Genomic DNA, 26,864 nt, shown 5'->3' on the forward strand with positions numbered 1-26,864 from the left:
CCCGACAATCATAACCTCAGCACATTTGTGGACTTCGGTCCTACGTTCATAGACATCTATGACGTAGTGCAGAGGGCGGCCACTAGAGGGAACCCAAGAGTTGGAGCTTAATCTGAGACGATTCTATCCGACGCCGGGGTTGTATCCGGTGTGGCTTAGTGGATAAAGCATCAGCACGTAGAGCTGAAAACCCGGGTTCAAATCCCGGCACCGGAGAGAATTTTTCTCCGTTCCATTACTCTTTCATCGTATAATCATAACTGTGTTCTCTGGTGACACAAAGACACATTTGGATAAATGTGGGATGGAGACTGAGATCACCTCACATTTTGCTGGATTGCCCTGGTCTAAGCCAAATCAGGCATCACTTTGCCTTCCAAGCAATTTCAAGAAATTAAACCCAGTAACATGCATAGCTGGTAACACATTGCTATCTTCTGGGTTGATTTACAGTTTATGGGGTGCACAATGGGCCTAAGTGCTACAGTAATAGTCTACACCCTTAATTTAGATGAAGATGACACAAAGACACAGGCAGATTTATCTATATCAATAGAATACATGAGTAAATGTGAGTCTTGATGATTGAGAAAATCCAAAATTAAATATGAAATAAAAATACGAGAACACAAAGAAACCAAGAAATAATTAGTACATTCTAAATTCATTGCGTGTAAAAGTATGGAAGTCTTCCATACTTCATTGTCACAATTTTCACAAGAATATTAAATTTGAAGCTAACTGGCTTATTCTGAGTTTGTTTACAAACAACTGTTTAAATAGTAGTAGTAGCAGGCAGAACCAGAGACAACATAAATAACTACCGACCAATCAGCTTGTCCTCAAACCTCTACAAACTATTTATGAAGATTCTAAGTAAAAGGTTAGAAAAAATACTGGATGACAACCAACCAACAAAACAAGCCGGTTTCAGGTCCGGTTACAGCACCATCGACCACCTCCAAACTATGTGTCAACTAACAGAAAAGATACAGAAGTTCCAACAGCCAATCTACATCGCCTTCATAGATTATAACAAAGCCTTTGACTCCGTGGAGCATGGAAGTGTGTTACAGGCTTTAAAACAACAAGGCATCCCCATCAAGTACATAAGATTGCTAGGGAAAATATACAAAACCAGCTCAGCAAAAGTAAGAACAGAAAGAGATGGTGAATGGTTCCAAATAAAAAGAGGTGTGAAGCAAGGAGACCCTCTATCAGCAAAACTATTTACAAGCGTGCTGGAACACCAATTTAGAAAACTGAAATGGGAAAACACACACAAGGACTAAATATAGATGGGCGGAAACTGACACACCTCAGATTTGCAGATGACATAACTCTGATAGCAAGATCAGCAAAAATGCTAGAGGAAATGATCATTGAAGTGGACAAAGTAAGCAGCACAGTAGGACTCACAATTAATCCCACAAAAACAAAAGTTATGACCAACGGAACACAAGACCCTATTCAAATTCAACAATCACCACTTGAGTATGTGCAGCAGTACGTGTACCTCGGGCAAAGCATCTCCCTAAACAAGAACAGAGAGAATGAAATCAAACGCAGACTAGGACTGGCATGGAACAAATTTTGGTCGCTCAAATTCCTACTCATGGACAAATGGCAAAAAGCAAGTACGAAAGCTGAAATCCTAGACAAATGTGTCATGCTGACATTACTCTATGGCCGTCAAACGTGGTCCTTGACAGAAAAACAGCTACAGGTTTGTCAAAGGAGAATGGAAAGGAAGATCCTAAATGTTTCACTAAGAGACAGACTCAGAAACGAGGAAATAAGGACAAAAATGCGCGATGTGGTAGAAAGGGCAAAAAACCTAAAATGGAAATGGGGCAGCCACGTAGCACGCATGGATCACCAGAAATGGAAGAATCGCATCACAATGTGGGACCCGAGAGAAGGACGACGGCATGTGGGACGACAAAAAACCAGATGGGCGGACTATTTCAGAACCAGAGCGGGAAGTCAATGGTCGAGAGTGGCATAAGACAGAGAAGTATGGAGGGAGCTGGCACCAAACATGAATCAACAAGCACCAGATAGGACAGAAAGTCAACGACAGTGAGTGTAATTCGTGTGAAGTGATATGAGGAAGTGTGGGAGATGATTATAGTAGAAATGATCGAAGAGGGAAGTCAGGAACAGTGAAACGAAGAAATATCAGTAATATGACCAAGCTCCCAAGGACTCGCTCACCTTAGGAGCCTACTTATGAGCAATTCCCTGTGACAACAGGAGGCCCTTGCCCTTACGGGATATGTACGGGCTAAATTTATATAAATTTATAGTAGCAGGCTAATGCTCGGGACACTTGACTTAGTGTCATTCATTGTTGGGCTTTCCAATATAATGCTGTTACATATGTTATTGTGGGAGACACATCTATCAATTCCTTGCACTGAAGGAGATGGTCCTTATTCATAGTTGTGGATAATTCGTTATATAAGACGCAATAGGGCAATCCAGTAAAGATAGCCTTTGCAAGTGTGCTGCCAAACAGTCATGCCCAGTCTCTATTAGAAAAACTGCTATGTACTGCACCTCTTTTTGGTTCATCTGGAATGGCATTTGGGTTGGTGTAAAGGTGAGGGTTTCCGAAGGTTTTTACTACATATGCGAAAATCTTCGGTTATAACTTGCCTTTGTTTTTTATGTGTAAAATGATTGTGTGCTATGGTACATTAATTGTATTCCTCTGAAGTACTGTGGTAATCTTCTCTGCAAGGAGTCTGCTTCTGTGCAGGGATCCACTGGAGGACCATCTTTTTTCCAAGTTTCTGTAAGGCTCTTATTGTCGTTTTGAATTCTAGAATTCAATTCTAGGGGAGATCATGTTATGATGGATATTTTACATTAAAATTATTGATGGAAAAACACAGGGAATTCAACTTAGAAACATATACTGCTTTCATTGATTTGGAAAAAGCATTCGATAGGGTGAACAGAAATAAATTATTAAATGTATTAGCCACAGACCATGTTCCACAACAACTTATAGCAACATATTTAATATCTATAAAACAAGTCTTATTGCAGTAAGGTGTGACAAATTATCGCAATGGACAGAAATTCATACAGGAGTAAGACAAGGTTGCAGCCTTTCATATATATATATATATATATATATATATATATATATATATATGAATCAAATAATTAGAGAATGGAAACAATTACCTCACGGATATATACAACTCAATAGACATTTACAACTAGATTCATTACTTTCTGCAGACGATTTGGTGGCATCCTCAGAAGATGAATTACGATGTTCAATTTTTAATTTTAACAAAATTGGAATTAAATATGATATGAAAATCAATAAAGAAAAAAAATAAAATTACCCTGTGCCTAGCAAAATATATTTAGATTAAAAAATATTAGAAAGAGTATATTATTTTACATATCTCGGATACACATTATCTTTTTTCGATGAAGTAGACATTTCACAGAAAACTTCTAAATACACCAAAACAATAGGAATAATTAACAATAAAAGGCACAGAAAATGCAACATTTAGTTTAACTGACAAAATTCTGGAGGCAGTAAATAAAAAATTACAAGTTGGAGGGATTTTCTGTGATTTATCCAAAGCATTTGACTGTATAAATCATAAAATGCTGCTAGATAAATTAGATTATTATGGAATTAAAGGTGTTGCACACCAATGGTTTCATTCATATCTCATAGATAGGAAACAGAAAGTTGAAATCAATACAACTATGAAATCTACATCGACATGGGGAACTATTAATAATGGAATTCCTCAAGGATCAATATTAGGTCCCCTACTTTTTCTAGTGTTTATAAATGATCTTGCCCCCCTTATAAAAGATGTAGGTCATCCCATATTATTTGCAGATGACACAAGTATAGTAATTACAGCCAATAACTCCAACACATTCCAATCTTCAACAGAGAAAATTCTCTTCAAAATATGTGACTGGTTCTCAGTCAATAAATTAGTATTAAATTGTAACAAAACTAACATAATTCAATTTAAATCCTGTCCAAATTCAACGTCGCAAATTTCTAGCGCAATAATTAACAATAGATCCCTATTAGAAACAACAACAACAACCAAATTTCTTGGCTTAAAAATCGATAATGTGTTAAATTGGAAAAATCATATTAAAGAAATTGCCCCCAAACTAAATTCAGCTTGTTTTGCTATTAGATCTATGCAAAAGATAGTAAATATCAATACCTTAAAAACAATATACTTTGCATACTTCCACTCGGTAATGAGTTTTGGAATAATATTCTGGGGAAATTCCACAGATAGTAACAATATATTTCTATTACAAAAAAGAGTAATTAGAATAATAGTAGGTGCGAAATCTAGGGAGTCGTGTAGGACTGTTTTCAAAAAACTACAAATAATGCCCATGGCTTGTCAGTATATCTTTCCATTAATAGTCTTCCTCGTATGTAATCGTGAAAACTTTGTAACTAATTCAACAGTTCATAGCATAAATACACGTCAAAAAAATGACTTTCATACTCCATCGGCAAGTCTATCGTGCTATCAAAAAGGAGTGCGTTATATGGTAGTAAAAATTTTTAATAGCCTCCCTATCGATATAAAAAATGAAACTCAAAACATAAAATTATTTAGGGCCAAATTAAAGAAGTACCTAATTTCTCACGCCTTCTATTCTGTAGGTGAATTCATGACATTCAATAACACTTCATGAAATTGATACTAAAACTATGTGTTGTACTAGTAGACTATATTGTAAATCTCGTCTGTATATATTTCATCTAGACTGTGACTATAAATTAAGATTTTATAATAGTATTAAGTTTTTTGACTTGTTCCATATTCTAGCTGTAAGCATGTATGAATACCATGGAATGTTAATAAATACAATACAATACAATACAATACAACAACTTTATGAAACCTTCCCTATTACAAAGGCATACTAGAATTCGCCTATACAATACCTTGGTGAGACCTGTACTTTGTTATGGCAGTGAGGCATGGACATTGAGGAAGAAAGACGAAAGCAGAATAACAGCCAATGAAATTAAATTTATGAGATACACAGTGGAATATATGAAATGGGATCACAAATGCAATAAAGATGGAATGGAAGAAATACAACTAGAATCTGTGATTAATCACGTAAAACATTATCAGAACTGGATAAATCATCTGCATTGCATCCATAGAGATAGAATCCCAAAAGTCATGCTCCACTATCGTCCAAACGGGAAGAGATCTCTCAGTTGTTCAAAGAAGCGCTGGATTGAAAATTCAACTGTGAGATCGTAACAGGCCATATGGCCTAATACTTGAAGGGAAGAAGAAAAAGAAGAAGAGGAATTCTAGAATTTTCTTATTTTCTCGGGTTATATGGAAGAAGAGGCCGAAGAAGAAGAAGAATTCTAGAATTTTCTTATTTTCTCGGGTTATATGATTTACTGTGGCTTGTATGGAAGATGTAGACTCTAATAAAATAACAGTGTTATGAAAGGAATTGATGTGTGATACGAGTTGTTGAGCAGCAGTATATATGTCTTGAAGTTCTTCGTCATAATGGGTCACATGTTTACTTACTGGGATATAATGTGAAAATGATTTGCATGTGACTCCTGCTCCTGCTGAGCCTTCTTTATCAGTAAGAGACCCATCGATGTAGATGTGAAACTTGTGAGGTTCTGGTTAGAAACTGTGAATGACAAGATTATTTGTTTCATTTCACCAATGGATGACTTGTGATTTGCTGATTGGTTTAGTTCCAAGTTTTGAAATTGGTTTGTTTAGTTTCAAGTTGTAACTTATGTATTAAAATTTCAGTGAATTCAGTAGATGCTAGACTTATGCTTCAGTTGATTTATTTTTTGGACAAATTCTATCCGAGTTGTAAGTTTCTTGGTAGAAGTTTTGTGGGTATTTTAGAAGTTTCTAAATGGGAATCTTCTTAATTTCTCATATGGGAGGAGGCCTGTTTCTTCAATTCTATACTGTATTGGGGTGTTGTCTGTCAACATTCCCATAGTTGCTAATGGTATGCTACTCACTCCCCAACATTAATCTTAGGACTTGGGTTTGTGATTTTTCCAGTTTGTCGAGGTGAGATTTATGGGTCGTTAGTAAAACTTCGGTTCTGTATTCCAGTAATGGCTTTATACAGGTTTTGTATGTAGTGTTTAATGTGGATCTTGCACAACCTTATTTAGTTTGGATAACTTTTTCAGAAGTTTGAACTGTTTTCGGTTGTTAGTTTTTTTCTATATGTGTTTCCTAGTTTAATTTTTGGTTCAGCATAACTCCCAAATATTTTGTTTTCTGGTTATGAGCAATATTCTGGCTCTTGAAGTGAATGCTAACTTCTGATAGTTTGTGTCAGTGCTCATTGTTTAATAAAATCTATTAATGTTAGCTCAGCTTTATTTGGTAAAGCACTACTAAAATGTGCATGCAATATAAAAGTAAAGCATTCTTTATAATGAATGGTATTGCCATTATGAAAGTTTACTGGTTAATTTGGTACCGTTGAAAGAAAATTTATAAATTAAGTTCATATTTCGACACGAAACACTGTACTATCAGTGGAGAAACTGTTTTTTTTTTCTTTCAGTATCATCATAATCAGGTACAAAACATTCACCTATTTCGATGGCAACAGGTGACAGACAGTAATAATATAATTGTCACATGCTATTATGAATGTCTGTAATCAAGCAGCAAACATGTTACCATATCTGCTGACACAAGATTCGTAAAATCATTACACTAAAATTACAATTGACCTTATCACATCTGCAAGTTTTTTCACAATTTGTTGTAAGACATCCAGATGTTTATGTTGGGTAAAGTATAGACTGACTTCAGTAGTTGTTACATAATTTATGTTTAGCAGTATAAGTAAAACGTGTTTAATACAGATGTTTTATAGCCTATGCAATGCAAGAATTGCCTCTGCAGTTCAGAAGAAAAAGGATTTGCAGAAAAGTACAATTTTCTGTGTAATAACAGAGGTTCATTATCCGACATTAGTGCAGAAATGGCAAGAAAATATGTGTGTATATTTTTAGTTTCAAACCAATGAAAGTAGTAGTCAATTATTATATTGTTATTTGCATAAGTTTACTATTCAAAATATAAGATGATCTCTCAGAATTTAAAAATTGTTTTTATAAAGCTATAAATTTAATAATGTTAAAAACAGCTTAATTGTGTAGAATTTCTAATATATGCTTTTAAGATATGGTTGATACTACTCAGGACATAAAACATGCATTACACATAGGTATACAGACAGACATCCATTGACTAGAAAACTTGGGAAAATCCATCAATGTAAATTACTTTCACATTTAATACAGAAATGTTATTGCTAAATGTTCCAGTGCTAATTTCTTCATATTGTATTACTTCCATGTGAAGTAGCTTTTCTTAGGACCAATTACCAACCTGTATACCTAGGAACAACCACAGTACTATCAGTACTTCAACATTAATATCCACTAAAACAAAGCATGAAGTCAGACAGCAGTAATAAAATGAAAATACTATTAATGGTAATTTACAAAAAATTCTTTCAACCCATAATTCAGAACAAAAGCATCCAACTCACATTTCTAACAATTCTATTTGCAGCATACTACAAATATCGTCTCATGATATTGTTTCTATTTTCCAATGTGAAATGTTACTTCATTAGTTAATTCTTCAGTAATGTATTGGGGATCTTCATAGACTATTAGCACATTCACTTTATTACTTTCTCCAAATGCAATGAACTAATGATTATAAATATAAATTCCTGTAACATAGTTGAATATATTTCAATGACTTCGCTTATCAAATTCCTTATTCTACCATGAAAAGGTAAATTATCGGTAAGTTTCGGATTCCATGTACTTTTTGTACAGTTTTCACCCACAGCATGGGAACAAAGCCAATAGCATTATTAAACCTGCATACAGTCAAATCTCGTTAATCTTTGCACTTTGTCAACTTCTTACAACTTTGAAAAGTCAAACTAACTAATTCCTTAAAGCGATGAGAATGTAGCGCAGAAATTGAATAGAATAAGTTCACTATGTATTAATTTATGCATACTTCCAAACAAGTTATTACATAATGACGCTGTTTTCTACCGAACATATTTTTCATGAATTTAAGTAAAAGTTTATGTGTAGAAAAAAATCGTTCCCAAATTATAACTTGATTGTCTGTCTAGTAATATTTCAATAAACATGATTAAGGTATTGCAATTTCTGTACGAAGTTACGTAAAACCTTTGATTTAAAATATAGTATTATAAAAATATATGTAATTTTTATCCTTTAATCGAAAGTCAAATAGAAAAGAATATCTTCATTCTTGATTACACTCTTTAACACTTATATAATCTCTGATGAACTATTAAGTTATTTAAATTTAATAAATAACGACTTCACTGTGTTAACTTAAATCATGGTGTTATTTTACCTGATTGACCAGTTTCGATGTTATTTCCATCATCTTCTGAATCTTAGTGAGTTACAGCATTATCTTCAGGTTTCCTGTTATGGTGGGGTGTGTTCATAATTGTATAAAAAAGTGTGTTTTCTGAAACCTGAAGATAGAGCTAGAACTCACTGGATTCAGAAGATGATGGAAATAACATCGAAACTAGTCAATCAGGTAAAATAACACCATTATTTAAAATGTTAACACAGTGAAGTCGTTATTTATTTAATTTAAATAACTTAATAGTTCATCAGTGAGAAAAGAATAATGCAACACAAAGACAATGTACACTTATTGTTTGTTATTTCCTCTTACAGTAATCCATGTAGGAATATAAACACTTTTAGTGAGATAATATATTGTAGAAGTCATTAATAGTTCTCCATGGGGAAACTTAGAGTGGATTCACATTCAGATAGGATATATCAAGCGATTCATTGGCACAGAAAGTTTATGACCAGTCTTACTTTTATGGAATATGATTCATCTTCACAAATCCCAACAACAGATATATCCTGATGGATGACAATTCTGTTTTCACTCTCGCAAGTTCATGCTTGTACAATCTAACCCGATCTTTTGATATTTCTGTGAGAGAGAGGGAGGATGTGGAAGCATTGTGAGAGTAAAACAAAGATAAAAATATATACTTTTTTTAAAATAAATGGTATCAACTCCGTTAATTTCTTTTGCAATTTATCATCTCTCTGTTGAAATACAAAATTTAAATAAATTTGACTACAAGTTCTTATGCTCTTCAAGTAATAAGGATTGATCTACTTATTATACCCATTACCAGTGTTCTTGTGTTGGCAACCAGTGTAAATGCACCACTTAATTTCGAAAATTAAAAATGTGCACATATTTGCTTCTGTCATGTAACTATGTAACATAATGATTTGTAAAAGTATCACTGCTGTACATGTATTACAAAACTTAAATTTTCAAATTATTTTTCTCCCGAACATTGTTGGTATAATTTCAGGTTAAGAATTTTTTTTTCTATACTCAATTTTGTACTAGGTTCCAAAACAATTGCCTAAATATGTGAATAATTTGCTACCATAACCTTTTGGGGCTTTGACGGAATACATTTTTGTGAAGTGTATATACATTTGATGTTGCATTACAGTCTAGTACATAGTCACAAAGCTTGAGGTGATTTTCTGCATTTCTCACGACACAGCACTCCAAGCGGCTAGTGACTAGGAGATACTAGGAACAATAGATTGTGCTGTATTTCACATTGTTGTGAAGAAAAGGAAAAGTTGTGTAAACTGTGAAATTTTCGTTACTAGTTGTAATAAATGTTAATGGCTAAAATACAATAATTGGAATAATAATATGGGACAAGGTGGAGACGTTTGTAGTGCTATAAATTGTAAGAAAAAGAGGCCAGAGTTATCCTTCTTCCGAAAGATTCAGCAAGGTGAGTTTATAAAACATACTATATATTTCATGGAAATAATAAATAAACCTTATGTATTTAATATTTCAGTAATGGAAGGAAGGTGTTAATTAAAAAAAAAACACGATAACGAAAGTATAATACATTCTGTTGTCTGCTAGGGGAGGAGTCTGTGATGAGGCGATAGTAACAATTCTAGTGGCTAGCAACTAAAGTTCAACTGTCAATGGATGCATATTTCCTACATATTGAGCTTCATGACTGTATGTACTAGACTGTGGTTGCATTGTGACACAGTAAATGTGACAGTCATGAAATGATGTATACATGTTAAGTAAATGTAATAATTAGTGGATTCACATTTTAACTAAATGTTGTTGTTGTTTTCTAATGCCAGGCATTTGACAATAAAGTCATTTGACCTCTTGCACTCCAATATTTTTCAAAGATATTATCATGGCCAGCCACTGAAGCACAGATTTTGAGGTGTTCCGAATCCATTTCTTGGTTTGAGTTGCACAATGGGCAGTTAGGGGACTGATATATTCCAAATTATAACTAAATGTTCTGTCCTAATTCACTGATTGAGAAGTAAGTATTGTACACTGTAGTTCAGTAATTTCTCATTGATAAGTTTGTGCAAAATTTTAGCATTCTGCATGTCAATCTTGGCATTTGCATCAAAGCAAATTTATTCTGGAATATTTCCTGATATAGTACAAAGTGACAAATTATACAATTTAGACTGTATGTTTCCAAAACTGTGTGTGAAATGTACCTGTTTTATGCGTATATACGTATATATTTACAGAACCTATGTAGTACTCATAATTTCTGTATCTTTCCTGGATTGCAAACAAGGTTTTGGATGCTGGGTACAAACAAGTAATGCTTTACAGTGATCGTGCAACAAATAATTTTACTGTATTGCTTCGAGGGTGCTATCTCACTGTATAACTTAAAGAAAATTGCAAATCATTACTGTGTAGATAAACAATTACGAATTTAAGATCGGTTAAACTTGAATACACAACTACATAAAAGTGTTTTTCGTTTACATTATCATACAGAGAAATATGTTTGTTTTCATGTACCTAAGTTATTTATTGTGTTAATGATTACTTCTGCTGACTATAGCAACTTGGTACATTTCTCCACATTTGCGAAATAAAAAATGCTGATAAATAAAGAAATAAGATCTGAGAGTTATTATTTTATTAATACTTTACAGAGATTCCTAAAATTCTAAAAATTTAAGAGAATACTTTCAGAAGCAGATTAGAAATACGGAAACTTCATATGCCATTTACTACACCTTAAATATTTATTTCAGTACAAATCTAACCATATGTTTTGAAAAGATGTAGTAGTATACTGTTAAAAAACATGTTCCATTAGAATTTAAGTTTCAAGATATAATTTCTACATACTGCACAGTCTGCCGAAAAGAATGACTTAATTGTACTGAACAGTCTAATAATGAAAAATCATATTTACTAAAAGATATTCTAATTATCATAAATGACTTCTTTAAAGGAATATTAAAACTAGACACTGCTTTATGTTTCAATAGCATAGTTTGTGCTACATAAGGTTGATCATAATCTTCATATGTTTAAAGGTGTATGACTGTCCTATATTTTTATTCAGTGTATATCTCTAAATTAATCCAATGACGATTCAATTTGTGTAGCTTTACACTCTGAATGAACTTACATTGCATAAGCTGTACCAAATTTCTATTAACTACCTACTAATGAAAAGATTCCACATTAACAAAGAAAGCTGAATCGCCATACTTTCTATCACTCCTGTATGACTACAGCATATTATAGTTTATTCCAACAGTTTCCATCAATATCTTGCTATCTGATAAATCTGATATCTATTGCTGACTTTGAAAAGCTACATTATTTCACCGGAAAATAACTGTAATCCATAGTACACCCTACATTGACACACAAAGCTTAGAGTAATAAACTAAGCATTAAAAAATAAGATTGACTGTAAACTGGAAAAAGCTGAGCAATACAATGCGAGTCTACTTTATACTTACCATCTTTTTTTTAATATTTTGACATTTTTTTTGGTAGAATGGGCAGAGTTAAAATGGCTGGGTATCTATTAAATTTGACATTTATGCATATATGTAAGTTTAAATTGTATATTACCCGTGCCAGAAACACTACAATATATTTATTATACCCGTACATTGCATTAGTTCCCACTTTTTATACATCCGGCATATTGGATGTAAATGAATACATTTTATGAGTAATAGAAAGATAACATTACAATGGTGAATCTATTTCCACAATGAAAATTACTTGTTCTGTTTATATTCTCGTTTCATGTCAAATACCGCAATCATTTATAATTAATTTAACTTGAATGACTGAAGACAGTTTAATAGCATATTATTACAAAGACTTGTAAATAATTTTTCTTCATATACAATATGTTAATAATGTAAGTTCATAGCTGATCTGACATACCGAGTTTGTATATTACTGCTGGGTATGATAATGCAACAGTATTTTCATTCAATTAATGTTCATGTTACAGTACAATTTCTAATGCAAAATTAAAATAATGGTGAACTCTATTTTATTGAGAAAATGTTTCTTTCATTATCACTAATAACGAACAAAACCATAGTAGGGTACAAGTAAAGGAACTGAAAGAAAAATCTTCTTGATATATGTCTTTTGTTATAATTGAATATTACAATTTCGAAATAGAAAAGCTGTTTTAGTAAATGTGAATTGTTTGAAGTTTGTCAGTTTTTTGAACAGGCCGAATCTTGAGTAATATTCATGAATTATGAGGAGTAAGAATGAATCTGAGAATTTCAGTGGTCATGTTGATGATGTAGTTTTGTAAGAATTACATAATTACGATGCTATGGTTTAACAATTTTTTTCATACCATCAGAGTTACTATTATATGGGATAACATCAAGAAAGGAAATTTTCCACAAATATTTTCGAGCAGTCAAGAGACAAGCTTATGTAAGATCGTGATTGAAGGAAAGGGTCTTAACAGGGTTTAATTATATTAAAATATAAAATAACAAAAATTTGACCAATTATGACTTTTTATATAACAAATAGCTTCATCTATGTAAATATCATTAAAGGAAACCATATCATGATATGAATTCGAAAGCTGATGTATTATTTTTAAGTGGCCATTCTGTTCTCAGAACATGTAACTTTATAAATGTTTTCTCTCATTTTTGCAGAACAAAATTTTCTACATTTTTTTAATTTTCAAAATGCAATAAATCTGACACTATTAAGGATATTCACTTAGTTTGTATGATATGTATAACATAACTTAATGAACAATTCCAAGTGGAGAAATGTTTATATCTTAATTTTTGTATGAAATAGAAATTTTTGAAATTAAAGAAAAAAATTAGACATTAAAGTGATATTTAATAATTTTTAAAAATTCTCAATGAAGCGTTTTCCAAATTTCCTCACTTAAATTTGTTACACGATTCATAAGCTTTCATTTGAGCTGTAGTACATGCATTTGTGTCAAAGGATGATGTAGTTAGCTCGTTTTATATCAATACCTCGCTTTTCTTTTGTGTTTATGACCCCTGGTTTGTCCAAAAATTCAAGAGCTAACATTTTAATCTTAATTTCCAAGACCTGACATCATTTCTAGCCTTTTACATCATTTATAGGTGCAAAAAAAAAAAAAAAAAAAAAAAAAAAAAAAAAAAAAAAAAAAAAGTCTTCACAGATCCTGCCCCTTAAAATATAACCAGGGAACTGTAATTGAGCTTATGTTAAAGCCTCTCCTCAAACTGTGCACAGTTAATCGCAACAGCAGGCAAGACAAATATAAAAAGTTGTCCATGTTAACTGTAAAGATGAGAAAAATGTACTGGCAATGTTGCATTAAAAAACAATGACCCATAGTTGGAAAGAGTAATTGAATATTGCACTGAGGATCATTAAAAAACCAACAGTCTGCAGCCCAACAACCAAATTATATGAGGAGTTTTGTCTTATAGCAACAGTTACTAAATTCACAATCACTACTTTAATAAAACAATTAACACTTACACACTAGCATTGTTTGCCAGTTAATATACCTGTACTACAAATGACTGCATTCAATCGCAAGATTAAACAAAAAATATTATTTTTGCACCATGCACACAGAACCAAAACACTTGGCTGCATTCAACTTGTTCACAATGTTCATCTTTTTTTTTTTTGCCCGTAAAAAAAAACACTCCTCTGTGTTAGGAACTCTGTCAGCCATTTTAATGTGTAATTCGTAGCAAACCACGAACATTTTTATCATGTCACAATATTCTGAAGAACAAAATTGGAAATAATAAAGAACTGCAATTTTAGAAAACTATCTTTCTTAAAAGGTCAAAATGTAGGTTTTACTTGCAATCAATAGTTCAGTCAAATACCAGTGAAGGGATTTCCATTGACAAGATTATCGAGAAGTTGAATTTTGTATAATTTTGTATACTGTGCCAGAAAGAATTTGAAGAAGTTCACTGTCCTTTCAGGAAGGGATACCTTCGTCGTTGGGGTCGTTGTATGCAGTCTAAGAATCCAAAAGTAGGACGCACTTATTTCGTAGAAATGAATAAAATGCTTCTTGATGCCACATTTAAAATTCTTTCTTGCCCATTTTTACAGATTTTGAACCCTTGATAATTAATGTCTTCTGCTTTGGAACTATTTTGCTAACTGTAAGACCAAAGGTTCCTGTTGGTTCTTGCACTACAATGAATAGTTTGGGAAGAAAAAAATCCATAATAATGTTGGGCATTGTGTTTAACTGTAACTAAGGAAGTCTGTCTCCCACCTTCATTAAGCCAAAATTTTACTACTTTTACTGCAGTTATTTCTGTGGGCTTGGTTCGTAACTTGCAGAAAATTACATATAGCCTACAGTGATTTACTTACAATAGCACTAAATTCCACCGATTCTTTATACAAAGTGCTCATATCACTTTCTTTACCAGATGATTCTTCATCTTGAACATCTAGAGACGTTTCAACAGACAGACTTGCTCCTAAAAAGTGATCCTCTGTAAGCTATAATATATGCATTTCTTTCTTACTGATTTCACTTCAAGCAGAAAATATATATATATAATATTTTTTTTCGTAGAAACAGTTTGTGTTGAACAACAGAATGTTCACAGGAATCTGTGCTTGAGTAACCTACCTACAGTGTCATGCATAATTATGCATTCAGCATGCAATGTCAGCTGTACTACTCAAGGTCAGGGCTACTCAATGTTTAGATAAATTTTTATTCAAGCTTTAATTTTTGCAATCATAAAGTTGGTATGGGCAGCTAATTTTTTTATATTTGTCTGTGTAGAAATAAAACAATGTCTGTAGTTTGAGGGAGATTTTGACACGAGCTCATTCACAGTTCCCCTGTAAGAAATTATATCCATGATTTCCTTATATGTAGCTTATAAAATAATTCACAAGTTGTTATACTGGAAATTTCTGTATATGTATATCCAGGTTATCCGAGAATGAATGTATGTTTTCATGAGGTTACTGTGAAATATATATTATGTGTAATGGATTGTAAGTGTTTTTATTTAATTCAGTAACTCAAGAAGATTGACAAATCAATCAGGATAGTAGACGTGTTTTTGTGATGTTTACCATACAAGAAAAAGCTGTGCATGTCTATCACTAATCTGTGATTCTGGTACAATGATGATTCAAATCCACAAGAGAACAATATTCGGTGATGACACAAACAGTTTCAGGAGAACAATATTCGGTGATGACACAAACAATTTCAGAAGACCGACAGTGAGCAAAAGGGAAAAATTGCAGGAAGACCTAGAATATCAGAAGAAAATGTGGAAAGAATCCGACAGTCCTATGTTCGGAGTTCTTTAAAGTCCATTGCATGCTATGGTCAAGTAGGTCTTCCTAAATCGACTGTGTATGATAATGTGCAGAAGAGACTGAAGTTACATGCCTATGAAATTCAACTACTGCATGCAATCAAGCCACATGACAAGGTTTGTAGTGTTGAATTCAATGTTAACATGTTACTGTACAAAGAAATGACAATAAACCAGGATTTCTAGGTAAGATTCTCTTCTTGCATGGAGCAATATTCCACATCAGAAGTTGTGTAAACTAGCACAATTGCTGCATTTGGGGTTCTGAAAAGCCATACCTCACACAAACACATTCGAGATTATCCTAAGGTCAGTGTTCAATGCAGCCTAATGCATAACCAGATTTTTGGACTCTTTTTCTTTGCTGAAATCAATATCAACCACACTGCATATATGAAAATGCTAGTGAACTTTGTTTCCTCAGATCGAGGAAATGAAAGACGACAGGTTTCAGATCATTTTTCAGTAAGATGGAACACCACCTCACTTTGTGAATTGTGTGCAAGAAGAGTTGAATCGTCAATTTCCAGAACAGTGGATAGGCAGAAATGCACCCATCCTGTGATTTGCAAGTTTGAATCATGTTGCCCTCAAGGAAATAATCAGACAAGCAATTGCAAGCATTACTTCAGACGTTATTGTCAGTGTGTGGACTGAAAATGAGTATCGTTATAACATGTATTGTGATATTAATGGAGCACATATATTGAAACTTACAAGTTCGGAATCTTTTTGAGTTACTGAATTAAATCAACGGACTTTGATCCATTACACATAACAAGTACTTCAAAATAGTCACATGAAACCCACAATTCAATGTTAGAGACCATTTATACTCTATATACAAAACAGTCCTTGGTGCAAGAGTCTGTGAAGGATCAAGGACGACCAGCCAAATGCTGTATTCACGTCTACATGCCTCAGCAGATGTGAAGAACATAATATATATTTATAAAATTATTAACTTTGAACTGAAGGAAAATACTTAATGTAACTTCTTTTAATTGAAGAAGATGAGTAAACTTATTCTGCAAACACTAATGTTCTTGAAGTCTCGTGCCGTAGCATTGTGGTCTAAGACATCAAGCCTAGGACTCACATTACAGAATGCGTGCTGGTTTGAGTCCTCATGGAGAAGGAATTTTCTCATGAAATTTCGGTCAATATATGGGACCAGTATCCACCCAGCATCATGATGAATTTTGGGAGCTATGATAGGTAGCAAAATCTGGTTATGGAAACCAGTTATAATGGCTGGGAGAATCACATGATACCTCCATTCTGGTTGGAGAATTGTTTACCTCTCCTGAGGAATGTGGACATGAGGCCAGCAGCTGCCTGGTAGACCTTGACCCTTCAGTGCTGTTTTCCCAAAGATAAAAAAAGTAATGTTCTTAACTCAGTATTTGTATTTGTAGATGTAAAAGTATTTTTGTATAGGTTTTGCAAATATAACTTCCAATTAGAAAAAAAAAAGATATCATAAGTATTATACAGTCAGAATTATTTTAATAAGTTCATATTATATTTTAGGAACATCGTCATTCAGCTATATGAAGCCAGTTGTTTGTGTGGACCAATTTACTAACAAAGTTGTTGCCCAAGGTGAGCTGTAAGAGCCTGGTCTATGCTACACCTGCGATGAGATGATGATTGTTGGGATGCCAAAGGGGAACCGGAGTTCCCAGAGAAAACCCTTGCATTATTTGGATCACATATAGCTATACATTTGGAGGAAATTGTAAACATTTACTTTCTTTAAATTTGCTGTCTGTCAAATACTAGGCCTAATTGGTGTATTACTTGACTAAAATGAATCTCAATACATCATTAAATAATGCACTAAATTGAACACAATTACGAGCTTCATAATTAGGGAAAACTTTAATGAAAATAAATTCAAGTTCACTGAGAAAGAATGCCACTTATATTTTGAACCAGTCTGTCTCTACAGACAATATAGGCCTTCGAATTTATTTAAATAGTTTTAATTATGAATTGTTTTCAGAATAGATTTTTAACATTTTCAAATTACATTTTATATAATGGCAGGAATTTTAAAATTCAGGATTGTGCAATAAGACCAATGTGCATAGACGATATAGTTTAAAGGGACTTGTTAAGGCTCTGTGATGGTTTCAGTTGATTATATTATTATCTTTGGAAAGAAGGATAGACAACACAATTTCCGAGCAGGTTGTTATGAATGCTTGAATTTCCCTTCCTAATACCACTCATCTAAAAAGAGAAAATTTGTTACATCATGGTACATTACTATAGATCTGAAAGTCTGTATTTTTTTTACCGAGACTAAAATTCTGTAACAGTCTCATTGAATATTAGAAAATTAATTTTAATGTGAAGGTGGCTTTTACTTATTACTGTTATTAGGTATCTGAACTGTTCCAATTACACAGAACATTATTCAATACCCGGCCCCGGAACAATTTTTCCCTCGAAATTATTCATTATTAACATTGCCCAAAATGGTCGAAAGTAAGAGGACTGTACACGGAATTAAATAAGTTGAATCAAATTCAAGTAATGCATCAAATTCTTTCCAGATCTCTGATTGTACCGTTGACTGCATTTCATTTTTCTTACAATCACAAAGAGTTCTGTCTTATGCATTTCTTACATTTACTACCAAGACATATATTAAATTATTTTAATGTAATTCTAACAATAAAATAGGTTTCCTTTTCCAATTTCTTATCAAGAAATCTATTTCTTTTGAACACTTTTTCAAATTAATGACTTTTCATCTGCAAAAATTATGTTGAATAAAATGTAGTTTTAATTTATTTAATTTGCAAGATAAATATTAGGTTTATTTCCAATAAATGAAAAAGCTAATTAATTTTCTCAGTTTTAAGCATCAAACAAAAATGTGTTCGCGTAGGCTTCCGCGGCTGGTGTAGATGGTCTGTGGATAAGCTTCGGGGCTTCTACCGCGTTGTCCTTATCCAACTGCTCTGAAGATGACCACAACACAGCAGTCAAAACATCAGCCACCAACAACAAGACAACGCGGTAGAAGCCCTGAAGCTTATCCACAGACCATCAAACAAATATGTTTATTATGCACTGTTGTATTTCATACCCTGGCATCAAAATAACGCTATTTCAAAGTATATAATAAAAAATACACGTTTATATAGAGACTTTGGAAAACCTTTTACCATTTTGTACAATCAATGAACGTAATTTCTTTACAAACAGTAGTACTCTTTGGAAAGTAACAAGTTACACAACAATAAGACAATATTAAACTCAACAGATATATTTGTTCGTCAATCATTTAACAAAAAATTACAACAAACAACAATACTAAAAATAATGTCTTTTCTAACATACAGCATATAAACATCATGTTTTATTGTGAAGTTACCATTCACAGACCATTTCAGCACAAAAAAATGGATGAAATAGCTACACATTACTCGCAACTGTATAGGAAACAAATAATGTTAAATAATAGGTACATTGTAATGGACTCAGTAGTTTCTGAATACAAATATTCTTTCCTTAATATGTAAAAAATTTAATGCACATTTTATAATCTCCAGAATTATAAGAACAAAACCCTAACAAAGCAGTTCTTCAATGTGCACCATACTTCTTAGAATTAGGAATGGAGATATTTGTACAAATCTTTTAGTCTTCAAATGAAATTATTGACATATTGTTATAGGCTGAAGTGTGATGTATTAAGGCTTCAGGACAACATTCAACAGTTAAGCTTGAGTACAAATAGTACATAATTGAAATGATGCTACTGTAATGTTCTATGACAGGTAACTTCGTAATTGCCACAACATGATCAAGTGTAACAAATTCTTTAAGATATCATTTTATATTTAAATCCAAAGTAATTTTTGGAAATACCATAAAATTAAACTTTTCTTTAAAAGAAATTTCATTTATACAATGAAATGAATAGACGGATACAAATTTCTTTTGCAAATATTTTCTCAAACCAATTCTCTTGATGTACTAATATTTCATCAGTCATGGAATAGCAATTTTGTTCCTCCTCACTTTATTACAACAAAAAATGTATATTCACTAGAAATCCATTCATTTTTTATCAATTATGTTTGTTATCTTTTGTACACTATACACATACTACTAATCTGGGTAGTACGATCTTACACAAAACTAAGTCTGTGATCACCCTGCAAGTCAAGAATGACATTCCTATCACGTGAATGTTATATTCATTAAATTAAATATTTACTTAAAAGGTTTAAAACTTCTTCCACTGCTGGGAGCATGTGTATAATGTATTATACAAACAATAAAAATTCAATTTCACCTATCTTTAATAATTAAAATCACAACTTTGAGCCAATTATCCAAAACTCTATTGGGATCCAAAAGACAGTAGAAACAGGTTGCTGAAGTCTGGACTTGTTAATCTCTAATTCCAAGTACTTAATAATCTTAACAACTAAGTCAATGGTCTTAGCTTAAATTATACCCATTTTCAATTTGTGTGTACCTTGTCTACGTCCATATTATTTGAGTGCATAGAGCAGGCAAGAGAGTTATTTTTGTGATGCAATCTTAAACAAGTATGGACTTCATAAACAGAATACACCATTAATTGCTAATGAGTCACATTATTGAGATGTTTCCATTGTATGTGTGTGTGTTTTTCTTTCACTAATGGCAGGTACTTGACCATAATTCATACATATGAATTCAGCTGTATACACCAATTTACTGATAGTCATCCAGGGTGCCATAGGAAGCTGGTCTACTCTACACCCATGATGAGATGACGTAATTTTGTTGGGATGCCATAGGGGAACTAGAGCTCCCAGAGAAAACCTCTGTGCTACCTGGACAATGGACTTGCCAAACACAAATCATAAATCAGTGACATGCAGAGGATCGAACCCGAGTCCACAAGATTATGAGTCCAGCACTCTAACCACTGCTGTGGTAGCCAGAGGCACTCAGATAATGGCCAACTAGCATATCAGCACAGTCATTACCTAGATGGCCAGGGATCAGCAAAATTATAAAGTAACATGTTCCAACTTTTTCCCATTGATGTCTCTACAATTATTTACACATGTTACCAAGAACTGAGAATGGACCAATAACATGCCTGAATGTAGAATTTTTTTGTATTTATGAAATGGTTCTTTCACATGCAGTAAATCTACATGGGGCCAAAGACTTTACTTTCTTACTAGATGGAAGTCACACTTGATATTCTCTGCTTAAGAGTCCATTAATGGAATCAAATCTACAAACCCTGGATCCAAAGGTGAGAAGAGCAACCACTAGACCACCAAAAACATCTAAATATCCATCCAAAGAAAACAAATATAACTAATGGTAATGCATCCAATGCAATAATAAAATGCACTTTAGAGAGAAAATACTCCTTAGTATATACAATCAATAAACCGTACAACTATAAAGCAAACAGCACTTTGCAACAAATAACCGATTTGTCAAGTTTCATACTAAATACTTCATGAAATTCTAGAAGTTTTCATAGAGATGACACATTGAAGTATTTTTTAGATATCTTTGTAAAAAAAGTCGCACTGTGGTATGACCATGAAAATTCGACATATTGTAAATATATCTACATACTGTAAGTGAAAACTCTCTGGTATGTACTTGAAATGCTTGAATTGTGTATACACACAGAATGTCAGAAATAACGTTTTTTGCTTGAACGAAACTAGAACACGAACTTTCAAAACCACACAATTTCCTTCATAATGCTGTAAATACAAGACAGAGAAATGGGACGGAGAGAATCTCTTAAATAATGGCGCATATAACTTATTATAATTATTCCAGATGTCAAAATTACAAAATTGAAAATTTCACCTTTCATAAATAGAAGGGATTATTTCTCAGAGAAATCCTCAATTCTATGAGTGACAATAATATTCAAATCAACATTTCAGTGACCAATTGAAAATCTCTTGAGATTTCTATGGATTTTACGTCCAAATATTGGGAAGCAAGAAAGAAGATAACTTCATTGTTAAATCCTAAGCATTAGATACACATACACTTCAGTGACCTTACAGGATACTAAGCTTGAGATATGAAAATAAATACTGAAACAGGTGCCAAAGGATCTTCATCATCCATTCAAAATATTCATATGACAATATGAATTTTATTACTTCCAAACTTTAGTTTACCAGTCATTTTTATCAAATGGAATCTGTGAAATACGAGAAATCACGAATACTGTAATTTAGTCTAATATGTTACACTTGATCGTAAGACTAGGTTTAAGTACAACAAATTATTTTACTCTTTCCTGTTATGAAAGAGTAAATAAGCAAACACATTAAACAATGTTACAAATTAATATATGACTTACTAAAAGGTTAGATAAATTAGCTTCACAAAAGAATTACCAAAAATAATCATTGATTGTTGCGATGCTTGACTTCAATGGCAACTTTTAATCTTATTTTAACATAATTTTTATATAATACTTTTTGTTCCTATCATGCCATGATGAAACCTATTCAGATCACAAAGGCAAAATTGAAGTGAAAGTCTCTGTAGTGTAACTCTGAACTCTTCCATTCGGGAAAATGATTTTATTTTCTTACGATTATTTACAGGGTGGAAGAGGACCAATGCACCAAAATTTAAGAGGTGATTCTACATGTTAAATATAACAACATTTTTATTACAGTGTTCCTTCGATGAAGCACAGTTAGGCAGGAAAAAAATAGTCTTTGCCCAATGTTTGCAACGCTCTATTGTTTTAACAGCCCGACAGAAATGGCTGATTGCTATACAAGCAGATAGGTAAAAATAATCTGAATAGTTAGTGTCTGGAGCCTTTTTTGCAAATTAAACTGTTCAGCCATGAATTTAAATTGAATAATTGTGAAAATCGTTAAAATAAATCTTGCAACGTAGTGCAGTGTCGTATACATGTGGCAGTCCAGCAGAGGTGGAATGTGTGCTTGAAGATGCACACAAAACCACTCAAAATGGAGTACTGAGAAGGGTCAATTAGAGTTTACGACATTGTCAATCATGTGTCACTGCCAATAGAGGACACTTTCAGTATCTCCTGTAACTGCGTGTAATGTTTTTGAGAAAGATTTTTTTATTATTTGTTTTCCCTTTTCTCATTTGGCCTAGATGTAGAACATTAACTTTGACTTCCAGTTTCCACGTTTTGTTTTCAATTTGGTACATCATTTAAACAGGAAACATTTATGTTATGTTAACATTTTTCAGTCTAAAATTACATGTAAATAATACTGTGTGTTGTAATAATTTATTTTCAGGAGTATTAATTTGGTGTAAGACAAATCATGTCAGTAAAAATTATTAAAATTTATTTCTGATAACACAAGATGCATATTTCCGTTTAAAATTGAGATCATTAAATCACGAGTGCATTACCTCATTCCTTTCCTACTCTGAAGAGTGAACTATTCACTCAGCCACTAGCGTAGCTCTGTCAGCTAAGGCACCTGCCTGCCGATCTGGAGTTTCGTTCGGGCACGGGTTCGATTCCCGCTTGGGCTAATTACCTGGTTGGGTTTTTTCCGAGGTTTTCCCCAACTGTAAGGCAAATATCAGGTAATCTATGGCAATCCTCGGCCTCATATCGCCAAATACCATCTCACTATCACCAATCCCATCGACGCTAAATAACCTCATAGTTGATAAAGCGTCAGTAAATAACCAAGTAAAATAAAAAATAAAACTACTCACTCTGCCCTGCCACAAGCAGGCTGCACTTGCTAATTATTGCAGTAACAATGATGTTGCCAAATATTTCATAGAAACATAACAATTTCCTCTAAAATGGTGAATGTTAGGAAAAAAAAAACTTATTTAGATTTTTCAAACGTCTGCTCAAGATTTATTACCAGTTTCATTTTGGTGCAGTGGTTATCTCCCACCCTGTATAGTTATTACAAAGGCTTTCACTAGGTCTTGCCTGGAACCACCATAATTTTTGGTAATATCGCAACTCACACCAATTCCAAAACTTTAATAATTCCTTGACTGTTGGCTGCTACAACAACACTTGAGTGCTGTCTCCAGCAAACAGCTGAAACAAATTCATTTACATCGTCCTCCTTTCTCTCCTTCTCGAGAACACTTCGCACTGCATCAAACTTGAAGCTGAATAACTGTTTGGTAAGTCCCTTATAGTACACATACAGAGCATTGTTTTCTGAGCCACATGCCACATAATCACCATCGGTTGCCAACCCAACAAAATTCTTCTCGTTTATGTGACCAACAAATGATCGTAAGCAATGTGGGTTATTAATATTCCACATCTTCAACTGACTATCTGTAGAGGCTGAAACAATCTCTTCTTTGTTTAGAAATTTTACATAGGAAACTGCTTTGCGGTGACCTTTGAAAATTGAAAGAGCCTCTTTCATGTTTCTTAGGTCATAATAATGTACACAATGGTCTGCTGAACCGAAAGCCAGATGACAAGAACTGCGTGGATTAAATTTAACGCAACACACATTTGCTTTGGCTTCAAGTGATGCTACAGAGTGGTCGATGTTGAGAGACCACAATTTGACTCTTGCGTCATCTGACCCCGATGCTATTAATCTAGTGTCAACATCATTAAAATCGACACTCCAGCATCGTTTCTCATGTTCCTGAAATGTCTTTGTCCTTTGTCCTGTAACAGCATCCCACACAGTCACTGTTCCTTCATAGTCACTGCTAGCAAGAATACCTTTATGGTAAGAGTTCCAACTAACACATGAAATTTTTGAGCTCGAGATCATTTCTACACACGGATAATGGATATCTACTGTGTCTCTGATCACAGCTCCATAGTCAAAAACCTTTATTCGCTTAGTAACACCAGCTATTGCAAAGAATTCATTATCTTTATCAAATTCAATACTAGAAACAATAGTCGAATTGTTGAATATGTCACTAGAGTAGTTTAGTGTTGCCAAAGGTCGTAGAGTATTATATCGGGAAAATTTAACTAAGTTTTCACGGAAAACATCTAAACCAGAGCTACTACCTATTGAGCTGTCAGTTGATGGTGTTTTGTCAGTACTACCAAACATCATTTCTTTTGCTCGTGAAGTGAAGTAGCACTGCACAAAGTCATCAAAATGGGCATGCATTCTTTTGCGTCTCATAGTAAGTGTTGTCACTGAATTATCAGAGGTCTTCTGGCTCCCATTAAATCCATCACTACCACCAGTACCATCTCCAACTGTGTTTCCTGATTCCTTCTTCTGTGGTGTCCCAGTAACATTGTCAGCATTTTGACTGTCTTTCTTTGATGAACTCGAAGCCACAATACCAGAATCGGCCTGACTCTCCTTTTCCAATTTTGGACATTTGTTCTGAACATCTTTAAGGATGTTCTCCACTTCATCCATGTCTTTCTTTATAAGTGACACTTCTTTCGTCAACTGACTCAACTGCTCTTCTTTCTGTTGCAAAAGATGCTTAAGAAATTCATACAAAAGTTTGTTCTGAGCAACACAAGATTCAGCTTCTAACAAGTGCTTTCTCTGAGTAAGAACCTCCAAAATTACATTCACATCAGGCAGTGTCAGGTTTTGAGACTCAGTAGCTACAAAATCCCGAAGACCATCTGCAGGACCATGAAGGTTGTCACTAGAGCCATCACGAGATAATCCCAGGTCTCCTGATCCCATTACACGAGATTTGTATTTCGATACGAGTTCATTGAGCAGAAAATTTGGGAATACATTTTCATGTCCTCCCAAAGCAAAACTACATTTTGGACATCGGCCACTTGATTCCAGAGACTTGGAGATGCAGCGGTAACAAAATGTGTGACCACAGCGTGTAATATGAGCTTCTTCGATCAATTCAAAACAAATAGGGCATAAGAAGTCATTATTTTTGTCCTCAAAAGATCCTCCAATACCATTCAGCACTGCTGGATGTTGACGCTTCATTGGACGAACTCTCTGTGGTGTTGTTGAAGATGATGCACTGCCACTACTACGGCTGGAGGCCATTATGTCAACTTGGGTATTGGACAAATTTGAGATGTTGTAGTTGCAAAACGATATTAATGATCAGGACAGCTTGGCCTGAAACAATAAAATAATGCCAGTAAGCCAACAAAATAATTTCAAACTCTGTGTAAATAGTTTCTACGTGTTTTCATCACATAACAAAATTAATAAACCTACACAATAGCTAAGAAATTGTTGGCAGCATTATTATAATTGTTTCAGGTCAATTTCTGCCATCTTTTTCACGTAAGAATGTTAGCTCTTCAACTCAATATGGTGTAATATTACTCTACCCTTCAATTAACACATTATAAAATAAATAGCGTATGTTGTGGTCTCAAGATAACTAAAATAAGTAGGCTCTATTATTTTTAACTAATACTAGGCGAATGTAGTTTTAGTTGACAGGCTACTTTTTATTCCTTCTTTCCTTCCCCCTCTCACATTCAAAGGACAGTTTCTCGTAATACTTCTCATTAGTGTTACTTTTTTTTTTAATTATACCGAATTGTATAAGTTCAAAAATATTCTAAAGACTTATAAGATGTTTTAGGTCTGAGACATCTGCAGAAGGCATTAATATTCTTGCTCTAATTTGGAATGTTTAAAACATGATTAAGCAGTATCATTCAAGACTTTTTAATAGGCCTACTACGCAAAAATATTGTCATTTTTTGCAGTATTTCAAATATCAAAATCGAGTAAAATTAAGTTGTCTGTTTCATGAGATATTTAATAATAATTTATGGCAAAAATTGACTATTACTGCAGGAGTTAAAGCAATGTACAGTCATTCCAAGGAAATAAAAACAACACGTAAACTAAAAATAGTCTATTTGGTATTTTGTATTCTTGAAATGTAGTAAACTCATAAAATTCTGTATTCAATCTCTTTATCTGTTTCAAAAGACGAATTTGTGACAATGAAGACAAGTGTACGATAAAGATACTCAATTGTGGATTCGGAAAGTTTAGTTTTGAACTAATTAACTGAAGACAGATAAGAAGTTAACGATTTAAATTAAAATAACAAG

General features: G+C 33.3%; 1 protein-coding gene across 2 annotated transcripts in view; it reads right to left on the reverse strand.

Annotated features, from left to right (window-relative positions):
• Positions 1-26,864, reverse strand: part of LOC138697931 (E3 ubiquitin-protein ligase COP1-like) — a 70,544-nt gene that overhangs the window by 42,757 nt on the left and 923 nt on the right. Inside the window, exon 3 of one of the 2 annotated variants that reach the window (XM_069823541.1) lies at positions 19,091-25,905. The exons of the other annotated variant lie outside the window; for it this stretch is intronic. Coding sequence (XP_069679642.1) covers positions 23,818-25,830 — 2,013 coding nt within the window. The 5' untranslated portion in view covers positions 25,831-25,905 and the 3' untranslated portion in view covers positions 19,091-23,817. Of the gene's footprint in view, positions 1-19,090; positions 25,906-26,864 lie in introns of those variants that run through there. 2 annotated transcript variants of the gene reach the window in all.

Source organism: Periplaneta americana, chromosome 4 (genome assembly GCF_040183065.1).
Source record: "Periplaneta americana isolate PAMFEO1 chromosome 4, P.americana_PAMFEO1_priV1, whole genome shotgun sequence".
NCBI classification, from domain to species: Eukaryota; Metazoa; Arthropoda; class Insecta; order Blattodea; family Blattidae; genus Periplaneta; species Periplaneta americana.